The 23,400-nt window shown below is 40.6% G+C and overlaps 1 protein-coding gene across 8 annotated transcripts in view; it reads right to left on the bottom strand.

Moving 5' to 3' along the window:
* The window catches only part of RTTN (rotatin), a 161,431-nt gene that overhangs the window by 33,530 nt on the left and 104,501 nt on the right, over nucleotides 1-23,400 (bottom strand). For all 8 annotated transcript variants that reach the window (XR_012655334.1, XM_075062917.1, XM_075062916.1 and 5 more), the window contains exons 34-40: nucleotides 22,368-22,450; nucleotides 15,261-15,372; nucleotides 13,854-14,046; nucleotides 9,558-9,648; nucleotides 5,331-5,484; nucleotides 4,829-4,966; nucleotides 3,575-3,786 (exon numbers count right to left, since the gene is read on the bottom strand). Coding sequence is in view for 7 of the 8 variants with exons in the window: in XM_075062917.1 (XP_074919018.1) it covers nucleotides 3,575-3,786; nucleotides 4,829-4,966; nucleotides 5,331-5,484; nucleotides 9,558-9,648; nucleotides 13,854-14,046; nucleotides 15,261-15,372; nucleotides 22,368-22,450 (983 nt within the window). In the remaining variant the exon portion in view is untranslated. The remainder of the gene's footprint in view (nucleotides 1-3,574; nucleotides 3,787-4,828; nucleotides 4,967-5,330; nucleotides 5,485-9,557; nucleotides 9,649-13,853; nucleotides 14,047-15,260; nucleotides 15,373-22,367; nucleotides 22,451-23,400) is intronic.

The raw sequence follows: 23,400 nt of genomic DNA, 5'->3' as shown, positions 1-23,400 counted from the left end.
TTATCAACCAAGATAGAACCCTAGTAAAATCCTACCACCTACAACAGAAATTCTCCTGAGTGCATTGTGCCTAGACTTCACAGACTGTACCCCACTCGCCTCTACCTTACATATCATTCTCTGGCTATTAGCTTTAGTCCTCCAGATACATCATTGTCCAGTATGTTTTTCAAGCCCTAAATGTGCAATAAATTGATGCTTCCTTTAGGGTTATTTACTGCAAAGCTTAAGGCAATAAGTCAGGCCTGAAAAAAAGAGTCAAAATAGGAATAAAAAAGAGCAATGTTTTTTGGACAGTAAAACAAATATTTTGATTATGGGTATGTCTGCACAGCAAAGAAAAATCTGCAGCTAGCCAACTCAAGTTCACGGAGCTGTTTCATTGTTGTGTAAACTTCTGGGCTCGAGTTGAAGCCCTCAGGGTCCTAGTCTACAGAGCAGTGAAACAGACTCACAGCAAGCCCCAGAAACCTGAGTCGGCTGGTACAGGCCAGCCGTGGGTTTTAGTTTGCTGTGTAGACATGCTCTATATGGGCAACTGAGAAGAGATTAAAACACAAAGGCATAAAGTGGCTTTGTGTATATTACTAACACAAAGTTTAAGATAAAGATTTAGATGGCAATAGGTCATATCTAATGAAAACAGTTCTACAAGAAAAGAGAAGAGTAAAATACTCTAAGAACAGGGGATCTGCAAGGATATTGATGTAGGTGAAGTGGATTAGATGGGAGGGGGAATGTCTTCTGCTAAGACCGCAACAAATGAAAATCTAAAATGAAGTACTGTTTATGAACAGTTCATCAACCACTAACAGATTTAACATAACTTGAAAAAATATGATGCTGTAGTTCTTATATGTAGGTCACCTTTTGACTGAAGTATGGCAGTTCAAGGAAATCACCTTAGGAGAAATGAGTAGTGCGTAGAACTGGAAGGCATCTCAGATACTAACAAGAGAAGTCAGGGGAAATGGAAGCTAAATAAGAACGGCTTAGTTTGGGATGCAAAGAATTATATGTATTGAGTGGTTGGAAATAAGAGGGAAATTTTTAAAGGTACAAAAATAATTTAGGCACTCAACTCCCATTGAAAGTCCATACAAGTTGGTTGTCAAACTCCCCTTTGGGCCACTGAAAATCTCTCACTAAGCCCTCCAGCTGGGAAATCTCTCAACAGCAGAAAACTGACTTTGGGCTTGATTTATCTTTAGGAATGCTAGCTTAGGTGGATATAATAAAGAACGGAAGGGTTTGGGAGAGTGTCAAATTGTGGCAGCACATACTACCTCTCAACACTCACAAAGGAGTATGTAATTAACCAACTCAAAATGTGATTGGTCCTAGGAAGGGAGGGACAAAGCCAGAACAGCTGGGAGCTGTGCTGAGTCATTATGCAAGCAATCTCCAACATTAAGCTTTTAGCAAGCTCTGAAAGCAACATAAAGGTTCCTTCCCTAAGTGGAAACCCCAGGGAAAGTGGTACCAGTTGGAGTAAATCAAGCCTTGAAGAGCCTAAACCCACAGTGCAGGTTCAGTGTCCTATTAGACCAGCAATTTTCAGCAACAGTCAAAAAAAGCTAATAGAATATTAGGAACCATTAGGAAAGGGATAGATAATAAAGACAGAAAATATCATAATGTTATAATCCATGGTACACCTTCACCTTTAAGACTGCATGCTATTCTGCTCACCTCATCTCTAAAAAGATATATTAGAATAGGAACAGGTACAGAGAAGGGCAATAAAAATGAATTAAGGGTATGGAACAACTTCTACATGGTGAGAGATTAAAAAGACTGGGACTGTTCATCTTGGAAGAAACACAGCTAAGGTGGGGAATACGATAGAGGTCTATAAAATCATGAATGCTGTGGAGAAGTGAATAACGTAGTGTTAGGCATGTCTTCACATAACACAAGACCCAGGGTCTCCCAATGAAATTAATAGGCAGTAGGTTTAAAACAAAACTTCCTTTTTTCTTACTTCTTCACACAATGAACAGTCAACCCATGGAATTGTTGCCAGAGGGTTTAGTGAAGGTCAAAAGTATAACTGGTTTCGAAGAAGCAATAGATAAGCTCATGGAGGACAGGTCCATCAATGGTTATTAACGAGATGTTCAGGGATGCAACCTCATGCTGTGGGTATCCCAACACCTCTGACTGCCAGAAGCTGAGAGTGGATGACAGGGGATGCATCACATTCCCTCTGAGGCATCTGGCACTGGCTGCTGTCGGAAGATAGGATATTGGACTAGATGGACCACTGGTCTGACCCAGTATTGCCATAAGACGTTCACACCTCCCTTCATGTCCATGCACAAGAGCTTAAGGTGTCACAGGGCATGAGAGGCCTCAACAGTCACTGCTAGTCAACGTTTTTCAAGTCTCACGTGTGTAAATAAAGCACATCTACAGTAAGATCCACCCGACACATACTTGAAAAAGAACTATTGTTCCAGCAATTGTGGCCAAATAATGGAATATTAAGAGAAATATCACTGGGCATCTAGGAATCAGAACAATAAGAGCAGTTAGCCATATCTGATTATAAAGAACAAATGCAGACAAACTTGACAGCTTCTATTGACTAAAACTAGTGAAAAACAGACCGATGTGGATATTTCCGTTTTAATAAATCGTTTGTTATAGTTTCACATGAAATCTTACTATTATTACCAAATATACAATGATAAAGTGCAGGTAGTTAAGAGTAGGCCAATGAAAATGATAGGGAGCTGAAGGACTTATGAAGAAAGAGAAGTTAAATATATAGCAACTAATATATCTTGTCTAAGTGACAAGTAATGCAAGACATGTTAATGGTCTACAAGCGAAGGTGTACATATCAAGGAGGGAAAGGAATTATTTAGTACAAGGAAGTATAAATAGGAATAATGAGATTAAATTAGGAAAGAGAAAACATTTTGGCTAATATCAAGAAAATTGTCCTGTCGGTGAGATCTATTATGTTGAGAAACAGTCTCCCAATGGAAGAGATAAAAGTTCAGTGCTTGGCAGATTTAAAACTAGTTAGTACAATGTATTAATAAAAGTCCTGTATGCAATAATCAGACACTGGCAAAGGACAGACTAAATAGCCAAATGGGTTTTATCAGTCGCTAATTTCTATGATTGTGTGGTGTTAAAGAGCACTCTGGTGCTGTCATTTATGGGAAGAAAAACAAGGTCTCAATCCTTAAATATTCCAAGGCATATTTGGAAAAGTAGGAATCCTTTTGGCCAATTTCAATTTGCATAATGATATTCTAATGATGTAAAATCTTCCTCTGCCATTTAAATCAGATATTGTATTCACTTCCTACCTTAAACTATTATGTAATGTTGCTGTGTGGTGTTAAAAAGCTGTTTAACAGTGGTGAGAAGAGTGATTTTTACATGTAGTTAATAAACCAGTTTGTTTGAAGTGCTCTGGATTCTTTACTAAGACTAGTTCTCAAAATTGGTCTAGCTTTTAATTAGACATTCAGCATTACAATAGAAACATGATCTCAGTCATATAATCAAAACCATAATACCATTGTATTAATTTATTGAATATATAAATTTATACCTGAATTATTAATTCATTAAGTTTGGCCCCTGATGCCAAACCTCTTTCCGCTTCATCTAGAAGAAAAGTAATTGTTGGGTTGGGGCAAATATTCTGTTTATCTTGGAGCTGCCTTTTCCCCTCTTCAGCTAAGAGAATGGAGAGGAACTGCAAACTGCCCATATATAAACTGGGACATGTGGTAGATAGATGCACACAGTCACAAATTTTATCTAAAAGATCAAATACATAACAGATTTTTTTTTTTAATTTCAGCTTCAAGACATGTTAAACATTTCAGAACTGGAACAAACTAATCCAAGGTATGTGGCTGGCTCATGGAACAGCACACTAGTGCTTGCAAGAGACATCCAATGAGCCCTAAGTATTTGCACCTAAGTTTAAAAACACATTTTTGTATTCTAAATTTATGTAAAGTGTGAATGACTAAGTATTCCATGTCACATTTGCAATTAAAAGAACAAAACCACAAATGAGCACTGAAATTGTTTAGTCAACCTTCACTTGTTAGACGAGTCACTTGCTTGAATTTTTTAGCCTTCCCCTCACTTTAAACCAGAGCTTGCATTATACTAAAGACAGCAGCAATCAGAAGCTTTTCATTAGAAGCTCACTCTATTGGCAGAGGTGCAGGTAGGCCTGGCTCAACAAGTTACTTAGCACATGCCTAACTAAAAGCATAGATTTCAATGGGACTACTTAGGTGATTAATAGTAGGCACATGATAGATTAAACAGAGTAATCAGGGTCTTAATTATAATAATTAACTTATTATTTGTGTAATAGTTTAAACCATTATACAACAACAAGTGACTACATGATGACTCATGCAGCAAGAAAAGTTTGTGACCTTTAAAAATATTTTTCAGGCTTGTATGTTTTTATTTGCTTTCGTACGTTTTACATCAACTATCAGTGTAAGGAAAAAAAAACCCAAAACAAAGAACAGTACGCTAGGGCTCTGTTCAGCCTCTAATTAAAGCTGATTTACTTTATCCCAAAGTTCAGAACCAGAAACTGTTGAAGTCTATACAAATAAAAAATTGGAAAGCTGTGTAATAGTTGAGAAATGACTTTACGAAACTTTATAAGAAAAAAGTTATAAAAACAAACAAGGGTATCTTCTCAGTAAAAAGCAGGCACATTTCGTTTATTGTTATGGATATGTCCTTTATAAGTATTTGATAGCATCTAATAAGAGGTCATCCTCATTATTAGCTGCAAGGCCTAAATCCATCTAAGAATAGGCATTACCAATTATTGCAGTCCAATGTTTTCCAAGAGCTGCTGTCACAGATGGAAGAGTGACTTGGCCACTTTTCCTTAACAGCATAGCCAGAAGGCTAAACAAGTCTGTCCATGTTTGGTGAACCGCAGATGTTAACTCAGTATCTGCAAACAGAACATAGGAAGTTTAAGCTATTAACACATAAACAGAAAACTGGATATCTAAGCCTGACCACAGAAACTTACTTTTAAAATAAAAAGTGATGACAAAAACAAACATGCAACCCCCATCCCATACACAAATAATTCAGCCCCAAACCAATTTTAACTCAGTTTCTCCCCTTATTTCGTAATTATGCTTGAAGACTAGAGAGTAAATGGCTAGCAGATATAAACTTCTAAATATTAGCATGTAGCAAATGAAACGTAACTCTACAGTTTAACATACAATGTCAGGAAAGATGGTACTGATTTTGCTGAGTAAGACGTGCATCTGTCTGTCTAGACAAGAGAAGTATCTACATATTACCCAAGCCATCCAGAGAGCGAACGGAGAGGATCATTAAGGTATTTCCCAAAAGAGGTTTCATTAGCTCATCCTGGATCACAAGGTGAGTGTCTACCAATAAACATGACTGTAGAAGCCTGGATACTGAAGACAAGTACTGAAGTAGGAATAAAACCTGTTAAAACAGTAAAAAGGACACAAAAGCTGGATCCTTGAAACCTGATTTTACAGTATGTTAAGACCTACTTTAGGCAATACCACATAATGCACCTTTTTGAGAATATTATATATTCTCAAAGAAGGTTGTGGAGAATAGCAGGGCTAAGATTCTGTGGGACTTCCAGATCCAGACGGACAGGCAGGTACTGGCCAATCAACCAGACATCATTGTAATAGACAAGGTCCAGAAGACAGCGGTGGTGATAAATATAGCAGTGCCAAGTGACAGCAACATCAGGAAGAAGGAATATGAGAACCTGGAGAAGTACCAGGGCCTGAAAGAGGAACTAGAGAGGATGTAGAAAGTGAAGGCCAAAAGTGGTTCCCAGTGTTGGTAGAGCACTCAGGCTATGACTCCTAGCTGGGTGAGTGCTCCAACAGATCCGAGGAACAACATCCAAGCTCTCTGTCCAGAAGACTGCAGTGCTAGGAACAGCTAAGATACTGCGCAGAACCTCAACTCCCAGGCCTCTGGTAGAGGACCCGAGGTTAAGAAAGACACATACCCCCATGGGGTGAGAAGGGAATTTTTTTTAATTCCCTCTCACCCTATGGTGGTATGTGTCTCCTTAACCTCGGGTCCTCTACCAGAGGCCTGGAGTTTGAGGGTCTGCGCAGTACTTAGCTGTTCCTAGCACTGCAGTCTTCTTGCAATATTAGTGGCGAATTTGATATTCTTTTTTAAAATTTATTTTGTCATTTTTATTAAGATTTTTTTATTTTAACTATTTTATTTTAAAGTTGTGGGGATAGGGTTGTACTGAGGGTTAGGGCAGTTCTGACAGCGGGGGGGGGGGGGGGGGAGGGGCGCCCTCTGTGGCCCCGGGGAACAAGGTGCAGGGGAAGCTGCAGTTGTCCTGGACCTGCAGAACAGAAATTCCCAGCCACAAGAAGGATTATCCTGTGGCTGTGGAAGTCACTCCACTGCCAAACAGTTTCTGCCAGGTACAGCTCCTACACTCCTGGCTGGTGAGTGAGTGAGCTGGGCCATGACTAGGGAGCTCCAGAGAGCTCCCTGTAAAGCCATGAAGCTGCTGACACTGGATCTCTGTTGGCATAAGATGCAGAGAAGGCTCAGGGTCCTGTCTGGGCATCGCAGAGACTCCCAGCCAAGGCTATAAGGAGTTGTTGTCATCCCCGGCTGCAGGTGAGGCCACCCTGTTGCTGACTAGTTCCTAAAGCCCTCCACAGCTGGGTTAAGCGGGTCTTTGCTCTGCTGGGCCTGGATTGCAACCTTCCCTGCACCGTGTGCCTGCAGGAATTGGGTGTCACTGGCCTCACCCACACATTCATCAGCCAGGAGTGTGGGAGCCACCTCCATGCAGCAACTGTTCAGCAGTGGGGTAGCCTTCCCTGCCACCAGGGGCTCGTCTTCCTCCTTGAAGTCCTAGTCACGGTGGGAGGAGGGGGATGTCTCTGCTCTGCAAGGCCAGGACAACTGTAGCCTCCATTGCACCTTAAGACTGCAGGGATCAGGTGTAACCAGCCCAGCAGACATATAGGAATCCTCTGCAGCTCTGTTGTCACAACCCTATCCCCTCACTCTTGTGACAATGGAGCTGCTGGTGACACCTGATCCCTGCTAGCACAAGGTGTGGGAAAGTCTGTAGTCCTGGTGGGGCAGAGCAGAGAACCCCAGCATGCCCAGCTAGTGAGTGAGAAAGCAGGTCTGTGTCAGCAGGACTGCAGTTTCAGCAGTGGGGTGACCTCTCCCACAGCTGGTGACTCCTCCTCACAGCATCAGTCAGGGGTCTCTGCTCTCCCCCACAAGGACCGCAGACTCTTCCCCCACCCCCATCCCTAATTTGTCACCTGAGGCAGCACAAGGAGCCCTGTACAGCTGCATTGTCACAGACTACTTACTTCCATGACAGCAGGACTGCAGACGACTCCCAGCATGGACTCTCAGATACACCTATAGATACTCGTTGATTTTTTTGTCATGGATTTCAGCGATTACTGAAAGTTATCAATTAAAATTTAATCCTGTCAAGCCTAAATATATATCACTTAAAGAGATGGGCAATTAAAGTGATGCGGACTGAAGTTAGTTTTTTTTTCCCCACAAATGTTTATTATACAAGATGATGGAAAATTCCCATTCTGAAGACACTGGTGTGAAATCCAAGGTATCACTGATAGATAAGGAAATTTCTTAGGAGGAAGTTGTGGAGAAACCTTGAGGACTAAACAATATTCCTCTGAATAGTTGTGAAGCAAACAGAAAAAATACAGCATGGGGACACTGATGAGAATATGAATATATCCTCATAATGGCCACTGTAACTAAAGATTTTAAAAAATGTTAGTGATTCTTCCCAAAGGAACTAAAGGAGGGTCAGTGAATTACATCTTTTTGAGTGTTTCCAGTCTCTCTCAAAATAGGCTCTCTTTGCAGTCTCTTTGGTAGTTTAAGTAAACTGTTTGATAAAAGAATATGGCAGCCCTTCATACAGTTAGACTATGAAAGTTCTTTTTGATATAACTTAGATGTTGTGGAAGACTTTGGCTTCAATTTTTCACCCCATACATCAGTGGTGAGCCTCATAAAATATTTGAGGAGTGGATAATGACTTCTCAGTACATCTGCCTGCAGAACTTAGGTAATTAGATTTTTTTAATTTCTTTCTGAAGTTTTCTGTGATAAGTTCTGCCCATGTTTTTTCCTATATAATATTATTTACTCTATGAAAGAAAAATCATTTAGCACTAGGGCCCCAATCCTGGAAACTCTTAAGTATGTGCATAACTATACACATGCAAGTTGTCCCACTAATAACAGTTCAACTCCTTATATGTAAAGTTACACATCTGCTTTAATGTCTGCAAGATCTAGGGCCTCAACTGAAGCGGCCATGTTTGTTGTGGACAACTAGATGGAGAAATACAAGTGCAGCCAGATGCAAGGATTTGTATGCTAAACAGCTACTTAAAACAACAGATATACGAGTTAGTAACTGGTTGAAACTATTCAGTATAAAACATCATAATGCCCAGCCTGTCATGTGCTTTTGTATAACTAAAGAGGTCATTCTGAAGACATAAGGCTACATTTTTACAACAGAACATGTGGGACAACAGTATCCTAGCAATTTGCTGACAGTCTCTCTTTCATTTAAACATTTCAGAACATTTTTTTTTTTCATGGAAAAGTGAACACAACACCACTTACTTTAAGCTAATTGACATTTAAAATATAATGTCTTTGGCATAATGACTATTATGGTGTTTCAGTATAATTATTGTGATTCCATTACTACTACAATAGCAATGGCTGAATCATCACTATTAAAATACAATATCACTAAGATTAAGTTTTTGTCACAGATATTGAGTAAAAGTCATGGACAGGTCACAGGCAATAAACAAAAATTCACAGAAGCCTGTGACTTGTCCCTAACTTTCACTAAACATATCCCTGACTAAAGGGATAAGCAGGTTCAGCACCCACTGCTGCTGGGGCACATAGGAGCTCCGGAGTCCCCCTGCCTGTGGGGCAGGGCAGCTATGGGGAGGTCCGCCAACCTCGTGGCAGAAAATATCATGGAGGTCAACGGAAGTCACGGATTTCATGATTTCCGTGACCTCTGTGATATAAATGTAGCCTTAATTATGACCTGGAGAGTTTCTAGCTTATCTCTACATATCACACTAGGTCAAAAATTACCATACAGAATTAGGGTAGTGTTTGGGAGGTTTTTAATCAAGTTTTAAAAAAAATATTTTTTTCTTTATGGTTTAGAATAGATTGTTAAAACTGTTTTATAGTTTGACAGTTTTATGTACAACTCTTTTTAAAACACAATGAATAGCCTACTGTGAATAGTGCATAGTATATTTTCCTCTCAAGTTTACACAGAATTTGACTGAATTATGATTTAATATAATTTACATGGCAGTTTAGAAAAGCTCTGAAAGCTGTTCTAAGATACTGTATACAGTCTAAATAAACTGATATCGTTGTATACGTTTAATGAACTTCAAGCTTTTAAATTCATACATTGCATTTCATAATCACATAAAACTAACCTGAACTTTTGTATGTTCAGTGTGACATGGATGAGGCAGAGGAGCTTTCAATTCCAACATACATCTTTCAACCAACCTAGCATTTACAAGACTAATGGAAAATATAGGATAAATAGTTTGTTAGAGTAATATGTTTCAACTTATATGCAAAACAAAAGAAACTTTACAAATATGCTATTAAAGATAACAGTACATATCATTAACTTAGAGTAAAATACATTACATGGATGTTACAATTATCCCCAAATAGTTATATTATTTCAAACCATAGTGCAGATGCACTTATACTGGTATAAAAGGTGTTTGTGATTTTTTTAAAGCAAAATAGTTTTACCAGTACAATCACTAGTTGGATGTTGTTATATCAATAGGGAGGTGCCTGATTCTATTATAGCTTTGTCATAAACAGATAAGAAAAGTTAATAGCACAGAAGTACTTTATATCTCTTTGACTGTAAAGGGTTAACAAGTTCAGTAAGCCTGGCTGTCACCTGACCAGAGGACCAATCAGGAGACAGGATACTTTCAAATCTTGAGGGAGGGAAGTTTCTGTGTGTGCTGTTAGAATCTGTTGTTGTTACTCTGGGGGCTCAGCGGGACCAGATGTGTGTCAACCAGGTTCTCTCCAATCTCCCTGATACAGGCTCTTATAAGTTCAAAATAGTGAGCACTAGATAGATAAAGCGAGTTAAGGCTTATGTTTGTTTGTTTTTATTTGCAAATGTGCATTTGTCTGGAAGGAGTTAATTGTGCATTTGGCTGGAAGGAGTTCAATTGTATTTTTTGCTGAAAGGTTTTAATTTGTATTTGATACTTAGGCTGGTGAGGGATTCTCAGTGCCATAGCTAAAAACCCTGTAAACTATTCCAATTTAAATTTACAAAGATAATTTTATAGCTGTTTTCTCTCTTTTAATTAAAGCTTTCTTGTTTAAAGAACCTGATTGTTTTTTTTATTCTCATGTGAGATCCCAGGGGACTGGGTCTGGATTCACCAGGGAATTGGGTGGGGATAAGGAGGAAGGGGGAGAGAGAAGCTAATTTCTTCTCTGGTCAGAATTACTGTCTCTCTCAGGAGAGTCTGGAGGAGAAAGAGAAGGAGGGAGGAAGGTGAATTGTCCTCTCTGTTTTGTGATTCCAAGAGTTTGAATCACAGTGATCTTCCAGGGTAACCCAGGGAGGGGAAGCCTGGGAGAGGCAATGGTGGGGGAAAGGGTTTACTTTCCCTGTGTTAAGATCCAGAGGGTCTGGGTCTTGGGGTTCCCCGGGCAAGGTTTTGGGGGGACCAGAGTGTACCAGGCACTGGAATTCCTGGTTGGTGGCAGCGCTACAGGTTCTAAGCTGGTAATTAGCTTAGAGGAATTCATGCTGGTACCTCATCTTTTGGACGCTAAGGTTCAGAGTGGGGAATTGTACCATGACAAGCTTATTCTCCTTCCCATACAGGAATAAGCTATACAGGTATAAACACCTTAATATTGGTGTAACTGCATCCACACTAGTAGGATTTTTACTGCTTTAATTCCACTAATATGTATTGTGTAGACAAGCCTCTAATAAAAGTCTTTGAAATTCTAAAGAGTGTCCTGCACTAAGGCCTGGTCTACACTACGAGTTTATCTCGAATTTAGCAGTGTTAAACCAAATTAACCCTAAAACCCGTCCACACAACGAAGTCCTTTATTTCGATATAAAGGGCTCTTAATATCGATATCTGTACTCCTCCCTGATGAGGGGAGTAGCGCTCAAATCGGTATTGCCATTTCGAATTAGGGTTAATGAAGCCGCAATTTGACGGTATTGGCCTCCGGAAGCTATCCCACACTGCACCATTGTGTCCGCTCTGGACAGCAATCTGAAGTCGGATGCACTGGCTAGGTAGACAAGAAAAGTCCTGTGAACTTTTGAATTTCATTTCCTGTTTGCCCAGCGTGGAGAGCTGATCAGCACAGGTGATCATGCAGTCCCAGAATCAAAGAAGAGCTCCAGCATGGACCATACGGGAGTTACTGAATCTGATCTCTGTATGGGGAGATGAATCTGTTCTATCAGAACTCTGTTCCAATCAACGAAATGCCAAACATTTGAAAAAATCCCTAAGGCTATGATGGACAGAAGCCACAGCAGGGACTCAACACAGTGCTGCGTGAAACTAAGGAGCTGAGACAAACGTACCAGAAAGCCAAAGAATCAAATGGACGCTCACGGAGCAAGGGACGACTGATGACTGTAGCTATCCCGCACTCTCCGAAAACCATTTGAATTCTTGGCTGAGCTCCCAAAGCCTGAAGGGTCAAAAACATTGTTGCGCGTTGTTCAGGGTATATATCATTGGCACCCCTCCCTCCGTGAAAGCAAAGGAAAAAAAATCCTCTCTCTCCTTTTTTCAATGTCACCGTATGTCTACTGGATGCTGCTGGCAGATGCGGTGTTGCAGCACTACACAGCAGCATCCCCTTCCCTTGCCTTGCGGACAGCAGACGGTACAGTATGACTGATAGCCATCATTGTCGTCCTGCGAGTGCTCCAGGCAGGCCTCGGTGAGGTCCGCTGGGAGCGCCTGGGCAAAAATGGGAATGACTACAAGTCATTCTCTTCTTTAAGCTTTGTCTAATGGAGATTCACTCCTGCCTGGAATATCATAGCAGCTGAAGGCTGCCCTCTCCTCCCTACTTTGATCTCTGCTTGCAAAGGCAATAAAGTCAGTGTTGTTTCTTATTCATGCATTCTTTATTACTTCATCACACAGATGAGGGGGATAACTGTCACGGTAGCCCAGGAGGGGTGGGAGAGGAGGGAAGCAATGGGTGGCATTGTTGCAGGGGCACCCCCTAGAATGACATGCAGCTCATCATTTCTGCAGGATGTCTGGGGCTCTGACCCAGAGCGGCCGTTTGCCTCTCTGGTTCTTTAGTAGGCTTGCCTGATATTCTAGGCAGGATTGACTCTCCATTAAACAAAACTTAAAGAAGAGAATGACTTGGGGAGTCATTCCCATTTTCCAGGCGCCCCCACCCAACCTCTCTGAGGCCAGCCAGGAGCACCCCTGAAGCAGCAGATGGTACAGTAGGGCTGGTAACCATCTCTGCTAAGTGCAAAGGCAAGGGGATGCTGCTGTGTAGCACTGCAGTATCGGGTCTATTAACAACGTCCATAGACATACGGTGAGGGTGAAAAAAGGCTGAACGGGCTCCATGGTTGCCGTGCTGTGGTGTCTGCCCGGGCAATCCAGGGAAAAGGGCATGAAATGATTGTCTGCTGTTGCTTTCACGAAGAGAGGATTGACTGATAACATTTACCCATAACCACCCGTGACAAATTTTTGGCCCCATCAGGCATTGGTTTCTCAACCCAGAATTCCAATGGGTAGCCTCGGTACATGGACGCACACCACCGAATTAATGCACTCGACTTTATACAATCTGTTTCCAAAAATCAGTTTCTGTAAAATCGGAATAATCCCATAGTGTAGACATACTCTAAGATACAACTAGCAGGAAGCTTCATTGTTTAAAAACACTGTCAAATACTTCCTTCATGTGATCAAACGTAATTCTAGTGCTTCATATGTCACAGGTGGAGCAACCACTTACAAAAAAGGTTTAGTTTTTCAAACTGTAACCTACTGGAAGTACATTTATTCTAAAAATATATATTAACTTTAACCTGAGTATCACTTTAATGTTGTTTAGTATTAACAGTTTTTGCATTTAATTACTTTGAGTTCTTTAAAAAAAGAAACAAAAATAGTGAGAGTCTCAAACCTAAGCCCTCTCACAGCTGCCATATATCACTTGGAGATATAGGAGAGGGAAAAAGGACAAGACCCATGCTGTCAAATTCCACTTTCCCCTCCAAACCCAACTTTCCAATATATACAAACATACTCTTTGTGCAATGAAAAAGATCACAATGAAATATAATCACGTACAACTCTCAATGTCTGATGATCACATATTCAAAAATGGACAATAAATAAATACCCATCTGAACAAAGGTTAATCATTACCAGAGGGAAAGAGGAGATGCCTGTACTGATGAAAACCTGTACCAGAAAGACTCATTGAAAATAATGAGAATCATCTGTCTGGAAATAGGTACCTTTTCCGTAAGTACAAAATGAACACATGCGTCTGCTAGCTTCATTTAAAAAGAGTTAGTGAACATTTCAGAGTACCCAAGAGCCAATCAATATCTGTCACAAAGTTCTGGTTAGGAACATGGATATTGCTTATCCTGTTCTAGTTCTCCTCTACTGCTGCACCTGTTTGTAGGTCAGCATTTATTGAGCTCTTACCTACTGAGAGGTGTTAGTAAGTGTGCTTGTCGAAGAGCAATTCCAGTGTCCTTTGGAACAATCACCAGCAGGTTGCCCAGCAGGCTGCATACAGCTGACAGGAGAGGAGGTGTGACTAGAGCACACTGGTTAGATGGAACATCAGGCTGGGGAGAATCACGTGGAGTTGCTGTTGTGGTAGTGTCACTCTGACCTAGAACACAGTGACCAAAACAAAAACACTCATCCAAAGATAAGACAGAGTAATTACATAATACAAAGAAATATCATTTTATTTGCTACCTAGTGTATCCAACTCCCCTATAGATTTTTAAACAGTAAAACAAGAGCTTCTTGGAACAAAACATATGAAATTTCATATGGTTACACCTCACACTATAAGAAGTCAAATATGGAAAGCTGCTTGGCAAACTGTGGCACAAGAAACCTGAATGATCAGAAAAAAGAAAAGCGGGAAAAAATTAAAAATAATAAATGAAATATTTTTATGCAGTGTTTCCCTTAATTATTGTTTTTATTTAATCATTTGTGATAATAAAATATATCATCACAAATTATATAAATTAAGATGATGCCCAGATTCTATGACTGAGGAATCCAAAGAAGCATATTCATAATGCTTGCTAATTTGCCTGAAAATGTTAAAAATACAGTTTTTCATTGTAACATAACAATCACTTTAAAAAACCACCACTCTTCTACAGGGGGGCGAAATACTTTTTTTTTTTACATTGAGGACAGATTAGGAGAGATGGGGAAAGAATGAGACAATGAAATTCATAACAGAATATCTTTATGTGAGACATTTATTCTCTACTGAAAGCCTAGTGTTCTGGAAAGCTGACAGATTGACAACAATAAAAACCAAAGTCCATCAAACACGTGTATCTCTAAAAAGATCTCTACAGGCTTCCTTACAGAGCTATGCCAGAAAAGCTCAGACTCTGTGCCCATATAACATGGCTCCACTGCTGAGACCACCAGTAAGACCACCAATCAGTGCCAAGTGTGGTGATGGTTTTTGCAATGCAGACATCTGTCCATTAGAAACTGATAGACCATGAATTTATTTCAGATAGGCTACAAAAAAGCCACCATAGGCAACTTTTGGTTATTACCAATTTGTTAGTACATAGAATCTTTTATTTCTATAAAATGTGGGTCAGGTCGCCAAACCAACCAACTTCCAGAAACATACTTTTTAAAATCAGCTATAACTTTAAGAAGTAGCAGTTGTATTTAATGTTCATGTGTAACGCTCTTCCTTCTCAGAAGGATAAAGGATTTCTTACTTTCAATTCCACAGAAAATCTTATGCAATATTGCTAATCTCCTCTCACCCCAAAGCAACCAAAAAATATTTATGTCCATGGATATATTTAAAAATTAAATTGATCTCTGGTTTACCTTGAGCCATAAGCCGGTCAACTGGTGTTTCAGGGACAAAACAAGCTGATGTTAGCGGGGCACGGGCCTGCAGCTCATCAACGCTCCCCATTGACGGTGAGGCAGAAAGGATCTAGGAAGCGATAAAAACAAAGCAATTGATTTACTCTTTGTTAGTACTATGTTTATTGTCTAAAGATAGCTAAGTTTTCAGGAGCAAAGTGTTTGGGTGTGTGTGTGTTTGTTTTAATAGTCAGTGTTAAAAAATTGGTTCCTGGCCTCGCCTGAAGCTCCACAGTGCCAATGACACATGCTCAATGGTCATCACAGATCATTAGTGCACCTCAGCCTTTTCCACAACTGTTTTCAACTATGCAAAATGGAAGAAAACCTTCCACAACAGAAGTTATTTTTTGTCACACCTTTTGATTTCATCTCTAGCGAATATAGTTAAACATTCAGATTAATGTGATAATCAGAGTAGCAGTAAGCAAATAGCTCCTCCCTTAGCAACTGTTGTAGACCAGGTGGCACGCAAGCTGATTTCCAGTGGCACTCACACTGCTCGGGTCCTGGTCACCGGTCCGGGGGGCTCTGCATTTTAATTTAATTTAATGTTTAAGCTTCTTAAACATTTTAAAAACTTTATTTACTTTACATACAACAATCGCTTAGTTATATATTATAGACTTAAAGAGACCTTCTAAAAATGTTAAAATGTATTACTGGCACGCGAAACCTTAAATTAGAGTGAATAAATGAAGACTTGGCACATCACTGCTGAAAAGTTGCCGACCTCTGGTTTAGAAGCTCCTGCCTGAAGTTCTTCCCACTCCCTTCAGGGCCACCAGCCTGCTTGCTGATGAGAGCATAGCATGGGTCAACTTACAAAGGAACTAGCACCTGTACTGTGTGTTGAATACCAGGGATTGGGGTTAACCACATCCATTGTCTGCTTTCCCTGTAGTCCTACAGAGTCCCATAGCACTAAGTTAACCATAAGGGTTCCTTATATCTGTCATCCACTGAATATCAAATGGGGATTCCCACAATGTTCATAAAAAGTACAGATAGCTCCTACATTCCTCACAAATGTTTTGATGTTTCTTGGCGTCTCTTGAATTTAAAGAAGTAATGAATAAGCAATGTCGAACAAGTATCCATGCTACATTCTCCAATGCCCACCAATCTGAAGTCAACTGGAACCAAGCATCCGAGCAGTGGGATATCCTGCCCCCGGACTTATTTCTGGATGCAGACATTTGATTACAATCAGTGACTGGATTGGAAGGACGGGTTGGACTTGTTACCTAGTCTGGGTTTCCTGTGGGTGTTCCATGTCCAGATTTTACCCCTGGCATAAGAAGATTCCCTTAGCTTTCTCTGTAGGTAAGAACAAAAGGTCTCATCCAAAGGCCACCAAAATCAACAGAAAGGCACACCACTGACTTCAATGGGCTTTGGAGCTGTCTAAAAAGGATTCTCTGCCCTTGCCAAGGGTTTGTAGTCAGCCTAGGACTTTGCTGGAGTGAGAAGCTTTAGCTTGTCCAGGTCATCAGAGACCACCTTATCAATAGTTCTCAAACATGAGTCCACCAGACAGTTCTGAGGCACCAAGAATGTGCTTTAAATAGCTATCTGCTAAAGCCAGATGTAGCTATTTCAGTGGCTGGATGTCACAACTCTTGCTACCAGTTTCAGGGAATCACAAATGCAGGGGCTACAGATATTTTCCATAATACAAGCTGAATTTATGATAATGATCGGGTCTTTTTAGCTTGTTGCTCTAGTGAAGCATGTGGCTGCAAATAAAGCTATCAGGGATTCTGAAGAAGTTTCTAAGAGTGGCTTCTGTCTTTTTGTCTGCAGGAAGTATGCTCTACGTGGGGAGTACAATTGCTATATTGGTTTTGGGGAGGATGAAGGAAAAACTTTCTATTATCCTACAGAATTTCAAAGCTTCCTGACTGAGCCTTTTCCCTTTGTTAGGAGTTTCCCATTCCTCCTTGAAAAAGGAATGAAGTTGAATGGAAAATTTTTCTTATGCTTCTCAGCTTCATTGTTACTGTGATCCAAAGTGGAGCTTCCCTTCTTTGGGGTAGATGCTAGAAGTTGTGGAAATAGATGAGTAACAGGACAGCTTTGGGACTTTATCCAATATATATATTTGGTCCTTTTGATTTCCTTTTACCTTTTGAGCATATGGTAGTCCTCCCTGACGACCAACTACTTTTTTTGTCTGTTCTCTCCTTTTAGGTCATGAGCCATGCTGGTGGATGTGTCCTGAGCTTATTCACATCACACATGATGCTCCTCATTCTCCAATAACTGGAGACGAAGTGCAGGAGACCATCCTAACGGAACTCAGATCTTCCTTTTGCACAGATGGAAAAAGTCTAAATGGATGTCGGATTCCTTGTCAAGTGGTCTTAACTGACCACTTAAGAATCAGGATCAAGAGTTTGTCGCTTATTCCTTTAGAGGTGGACCAGACCAGGTTGTTCAGGGGGAACTTTGGGCTTACTCATGAAGAAAAATCCTTGAATCCTTCAGTTTTGCTGAATCCCAAGCACTCAAGAGGATTGATGTCCTTGTGAAGTACTTTCTGAGCAAGTGTTTGCTGATTTTGGGAGATCTGAGGGTCTGAGAGGGTCTCTTCTCAGATTGGGTTCACCTCTTAGTCTCAGACTTGCTCAGCTTTGTTGGGAGGAACATAGGGAGAAAGAAATAAAAGTAAAAGAAAGAAAGTCTCCTAAGAAGTGGATAATGTGAAAGCCTTGCTTGCAACTTCCTCAAATCAACTTCAAAAGTTATGAAGCTAATGGGTAAGACAGGAGTGTTGAATCGTCACCGTTTGCATCACCAGAAGCGGTTAATCTGACACAAGGTGGTTTGGCCAATCCCTGCAGGCCCATGGACAGGTCTGAACTGCCTTGGTACATGCAGAAAGAAAGGTGTAGCACAGCTGTCTTGTAATTTGGTAAAGGTCAGGATCCAGAAATAAAATAAACCCAAACTACTAAAAAATAAAAAAAAAATCAGAAGACTCTGATGAAAAATCCAGGCCCAAATACAAAGCAGCAGTCACGATGGTCAGCAAAGTGAAGAGATGCCCACTTATGGGCAACACTGCACTGATTCAGCATTGCACTTTCACTATGAAAATCTTTTTAATGATTGGCTAAAACCTTAAACCTGTTTCTTTTTAAAGAAATTCTCCAGCAGTCATAGAAAAACCTTCAGTAAATAACATTACATAAACTAGCAAAGGTGTAAGTGTGTCCAAGTGTTGAAAGAAAGAGTTCATTATTACATACTATGATAGACCCAGGCCAGTTGGGTACAACAAACGTAATAGAAGGCAGATATACTGGCCACTGGATTAGCAGTTTTCTGTTTCTTGACTGACCAGAGCGGGTGCTGCTCCAGATTAATGAGAACACCTGACTCCAATTAACCTGCGAAGAGTCAGGTGAGTCCATTAAGGTAATGTGAACACCTGACTCTAATTAAGGCCCTTTTGATACTATAAAAGGGCTCACTCCAGTCAGGCTGTGGAAAGCCAGGGAGTCAGAGGAGAGGAAGTGCACCTGAAGGGTTGGTTAATGAAGACACCCTCAAGCTATAAGTAAGGGAGCCCTAAGGTGAGGGTGAAGAAGGGAGAAGCAGGAGAGCTGTGGGGAAGTGGCCCAGGGAAATGTAGCAACTCTGGCAGTGAAAGGTCAGCTACCAACAGCTGCCACCATTAGGGTCCCTGGGCCGGAACCCGGAGTAGAGGACGGGCCCGGGTTCCCCTCCAACCTGCCACTACAGAAACACCTCCTGGGAAGGGAAGACAGGTCCCTGTCAGGACAGGAGGCTAAACTGTTCTGAATTTAGTCGCAGGGACAACAGAGACTGTGGGAGTTCTCTCACCAATCTCCTTGCTGGCTTATGATGAAAAGGGCTCAGTAGACTAACCCTGGCCCTAGAGAGAGAAGGGCTACGTGGAAGGTCGCAATGAGCCTCTGAGGCTAGCATAAACCGCCTAGAAGTGCCGGACTCACAGGGACAAGGTTTAGGCTAATCTTCTCTTGGTACCTTTAATTAAAGATCAAATTTAAAGATACACATCTGGTTATGGCTGTCAATGTCTTGATAGCTGAAAGGAGATGCAACAAAGTTGGTCCGTCAGTGGTGCTTAGCAATAGTATGGGAAAAGAGTCCTATGTGCAAGTGGCAAACCTTCCCACTGTGGCCACAGGTCCACTCACCAGATGGAAGTTGAAGCATATTCTGCTTCCTGGCTCACCTGTGGGCCTCAGCTTGGGCGCTCTGATGGCTCTCTGCAGTGGTTGCACTAGACTTAACCTGGTTTCTCCAAACTGAACGATTCTGTGCAGTTTTTTCCCTATCTGTCTGTGGGAATACTGAATTTCTTGAGGTCTTACCTCCCCTTGGCACTATATCGGAGCTCTGGTCTTCCTCTGTGCTGTGGGCAGGTCTTAACTTGTACATAGAGCACAGCCTTCGGCAGACAATCTTGAGGCATGTACTCCATGTGTCCCGACCAGCAAAGCCTGTGAAAGTCCAGCATAGTTTGAATAGATTGTAGGTTGGTTCTCTCAAGGATCTCGTTATTGGTGATCTGTTTGGTCCCAGGTAACTCCAAAGATTTTTCTAAAGCACTGGAAGTGGAAACTGCTCAATCTCTGCTCCTGCTTGGAGTATGTAACCCAGCTTTCACAACCATAAAGGATGGTACTAAGGACACAAGCCTGATAAATAGACACCTTTGTGTTCGGGGTTAGCAACCTGTTATTCCAAACATGTGAGGTAAGTTTGCCAAAGGTAACAGAAGCTTTGCACCTTCTAGCATCAAGTTCCCTATCCAGGTTAAGTGAGCTGGTAAGAATTGAGCAGAGATGGCAGAAGTGATCCATGTTGTCCTGAGCCTCATTATTGACATAGATTTTAGATGGAATGTTGGTACTTCATGATATGACAACTGTTTTTTGTTAATACCGATTACCATGCCAAACTTCGTGCATGCATCAGAAAACTTGTTCATCATGACCTGCAGTTCATCGGGTGAATTACTGACAAATACAGCATCATATGCAATAAGACGATCACAAATAGTAAGTTGGGTGCCATGCCTTCTATGCTGGAATGATCTGATGTTAAACGAGCTGCCTTACATCCTCAATTCAATTAATATGCCAGATTGATCATTTCCAAAGGCATACTTAAGAAGAACAGAGAAGATGATACCAAAGCCAGTGGGTGCTGAGACGCAGCCTTGCTTCATACCAGTATCAATACTATACTTGGATGATGTTTCATTTTCATACTGGATGATTACCTTCATTCCCTCAGGGAACTCCTTGAATAGGGAGAGTATCTTTTGTGGATAGCCAATTTTCAACAAGATCTTACTGATGCCATTCCTGCTAACTGTAACAAAGGCCTTTTGTTGGTCATCAAATGCTAGATAGAGAGGTGCCTATTCACAGCTTTTTTCTTGCAACAAGTGCAATGTGAAGAACATGTCAGTCATGGAGCATCCAGCTCTGAACTCACACTGGCTGTCAGGCTAGACTCTTTCAGCAAGGACTTGGGAGTCTTTTCAACAGGACCCTTGCAAGCACCTTGCTGACCACCACTCTGAGCAAAGACTTCTCTTGATAGTTGTTGCAGTCTGCCCTATCCTTTTTATTTTTATATATAGTAATTTTCTTTGAATCTTTCAGATCCTGAGGTATATGGCTTTCTTCCCAACAAACGCAGAGAAGGGCATAAATGTCACTCGCAAGCTCTCTCACTCCGGCCTTTAGGAGCTCTGGAGGTATCAGGTCATTGCCCGCTGCTTTCCTAGGCACAATCTCTTTGATAGTCTTCTCTAGATCTTCAGGAGTTGGTGTTTGGTCCAACTCCTACATCACTGGAAGCTGGGGAATGGCAGCTAAGGCAGTATCACAGATAATGGCATCCTTTGAACAGAGTGCTTTGTAATGCTCAATCCATCAGTCAAGTTAGTTTTGCCTGTCAGTCAATATGGTATCATCTTTCACTTTCAGGTTTGTGGTCTTTTTACAAGGTGGACCAAGTGACTCTTTAATTCTATCATCGATACCACAAACATCTCCTCTTTCAAAACAGACCTGAATCTTTTTGAACAGGTCTTGCCAACACTTTTGGGCACATTTTTTTGACGGCTGTCTGAAATGCAGCCTTAGCTGGAAGTTCTATCTATGTTCCTCATACAGCTAGTTTCACTTCAGGTGCTCAGGTTATAACAATACAGAAACTTCAAGGTACATACCATTAAAGGGTTTCTGTTGTATTTATTTTTTATTATTTTAAATTTACTGAATTACATTTTACTAAACTTAAAATGGTTGTACAATATCTCAATACCATTTGGGAAACCCTGAATAAACAGACATGTAAAACTTACACCAGGTAAGATATGAATGTTGTACAATATTTTTTTCCTTTTCAGAGATCCTATGACTCCCTTCTTTGAGCCCTGAGGATTCATTTCAATTTTCTCTTGCTTTATATTTAATATCTTGACGGATAACGTATGCTTGCAGTCTTGTATTGCAGCTATCATTCTTCTAGCCAGAAAGAGATTTGCTAATGTCCCATGTCTTGCAAACATTGCTTGCGGAATTTTCATATATTCTAAAAACATTTTGGGGCCCAAAAGAGGATGTGACTTTGCACCTGCATGCAATGGTATTCTGACACATTGTCATGATTCTGTGATGTTATGCTGATGTTTAACTATTAAGCATTAGTTTGGACAAAGTAAAAAGTAGCTAGGAACAAGTTCATTTGGATTTACTCAATAGAGTAAATTACAGGAATTTAGGAAATTTCATCAAATTTAGAGGCTCTAGAATTGAAGTTTACTTGCATATTTAACTGGGCAAATTAAGCCACTGTTTTTGAACTTGCATACGTGACTAAATACAGAGGTTTTACTCAATTTACTAAAACTAAACAAGTGTAAAGCTTGATGATTGCATAACGTAGTTTTTCAACTTTTACAGTTTTAGCACTTACATTACTGTCTGTTTTCTTGAAAATACTATATAAACAACATTAAATGTAATATGCATGTAATACTTTGGCATTTACCATAGTATCAGATGTTGACTGAGAACTTGGAGATTGGCTTTGACTGGATGGAACTCTCCAAAAATTAATAGAGTCATCAAAATCTGCAGAAAAAGGAAATACAACAGTTCAAAAAATAGTTGTTTTAAGACTTTATTTTTATGGTCAAAAAGGTAGAGAAAGCATGGAAAGAAAGGTGGGTATAATCAACCAAGAAAAAGTTACTAAGCAAATGAAGGTTACTTACTTGTAACCGGAGTTCTTTGAGACAGGATCTGCATATTCCCACTTAGGGGATGTGCCAGCTGGAGGCAGCACAGACAGTAGAATTTTTATTAGCAATGGCCACAGAAGTGCACATGAGCTCCTCTTCACCCCTTCCCTTGGGGTATTCCAATATTCTAAGAGTGGGGCTATAAAACTGGGCCTGGTGCGCCAACCACCTCAGTTCCCTCTACCACTTTTCCAAATCCCCAATATCGGTTAAGATTCCAGAAAAGAGAGGACAGGTAGGCAGAGAACGAAAAGTGTTGCATACTATGTCACCAACAATACACTGTATGGTACTACAGTAGGCTTTCCTTTGACGTCTCCCATGAAAATAGTTACCAAACCCAATTCTACCTAGCTTTATACAGCACAAGGTTATACGATTACATTTACAAAATACTAAAAATTGCAGCAATAAAAATCCACTAACTGTCCAAGATAGGTTTTGGTTTCTTTACTTCCCTTAGAAATAGATATTTTGCACCTTGGGTGAACTTCTTTCAAAGCACTGTAGAGTGTAAGTAAGGAAAATACATCAAACACTAAAAAATTAATAGAACTGCTTAAGGAAATCTAGATAGGATAAGCCAAGAAGAACCTATTGTGAGGCCAGGTCTATACTGCGACTTTAAATCGGTTTAATGGCCGATATACCGATTTAACGCTGTATCCGTTCACATGACGTCGTCATTAATATCGAGTTAACCGCCTCCTTAAATTGATTTCGGAACTCCTCCCAAACAAGAGGAGTAGCGCTAAATTCGATAGTGATAACTTGGATTAG

This window comes from Chelonoidis abingdonii, chromosome 2, assembly GCF_003597395.2.
Source record: "Chelonoidis abingdonii isolate Lonesome George chromosome 2, CheloAbing_2.0, whole genome shotgun sequence".
NCBI classification, from domain to species: Eukaryota; Metazoa; Chordata; order Testudines; family Testudinidae; genus Chelonoidis; species Chelonoidis abingdonii.
This window is presented reverse-complemented; position numbering and strand designations above follow the sequence as displayed.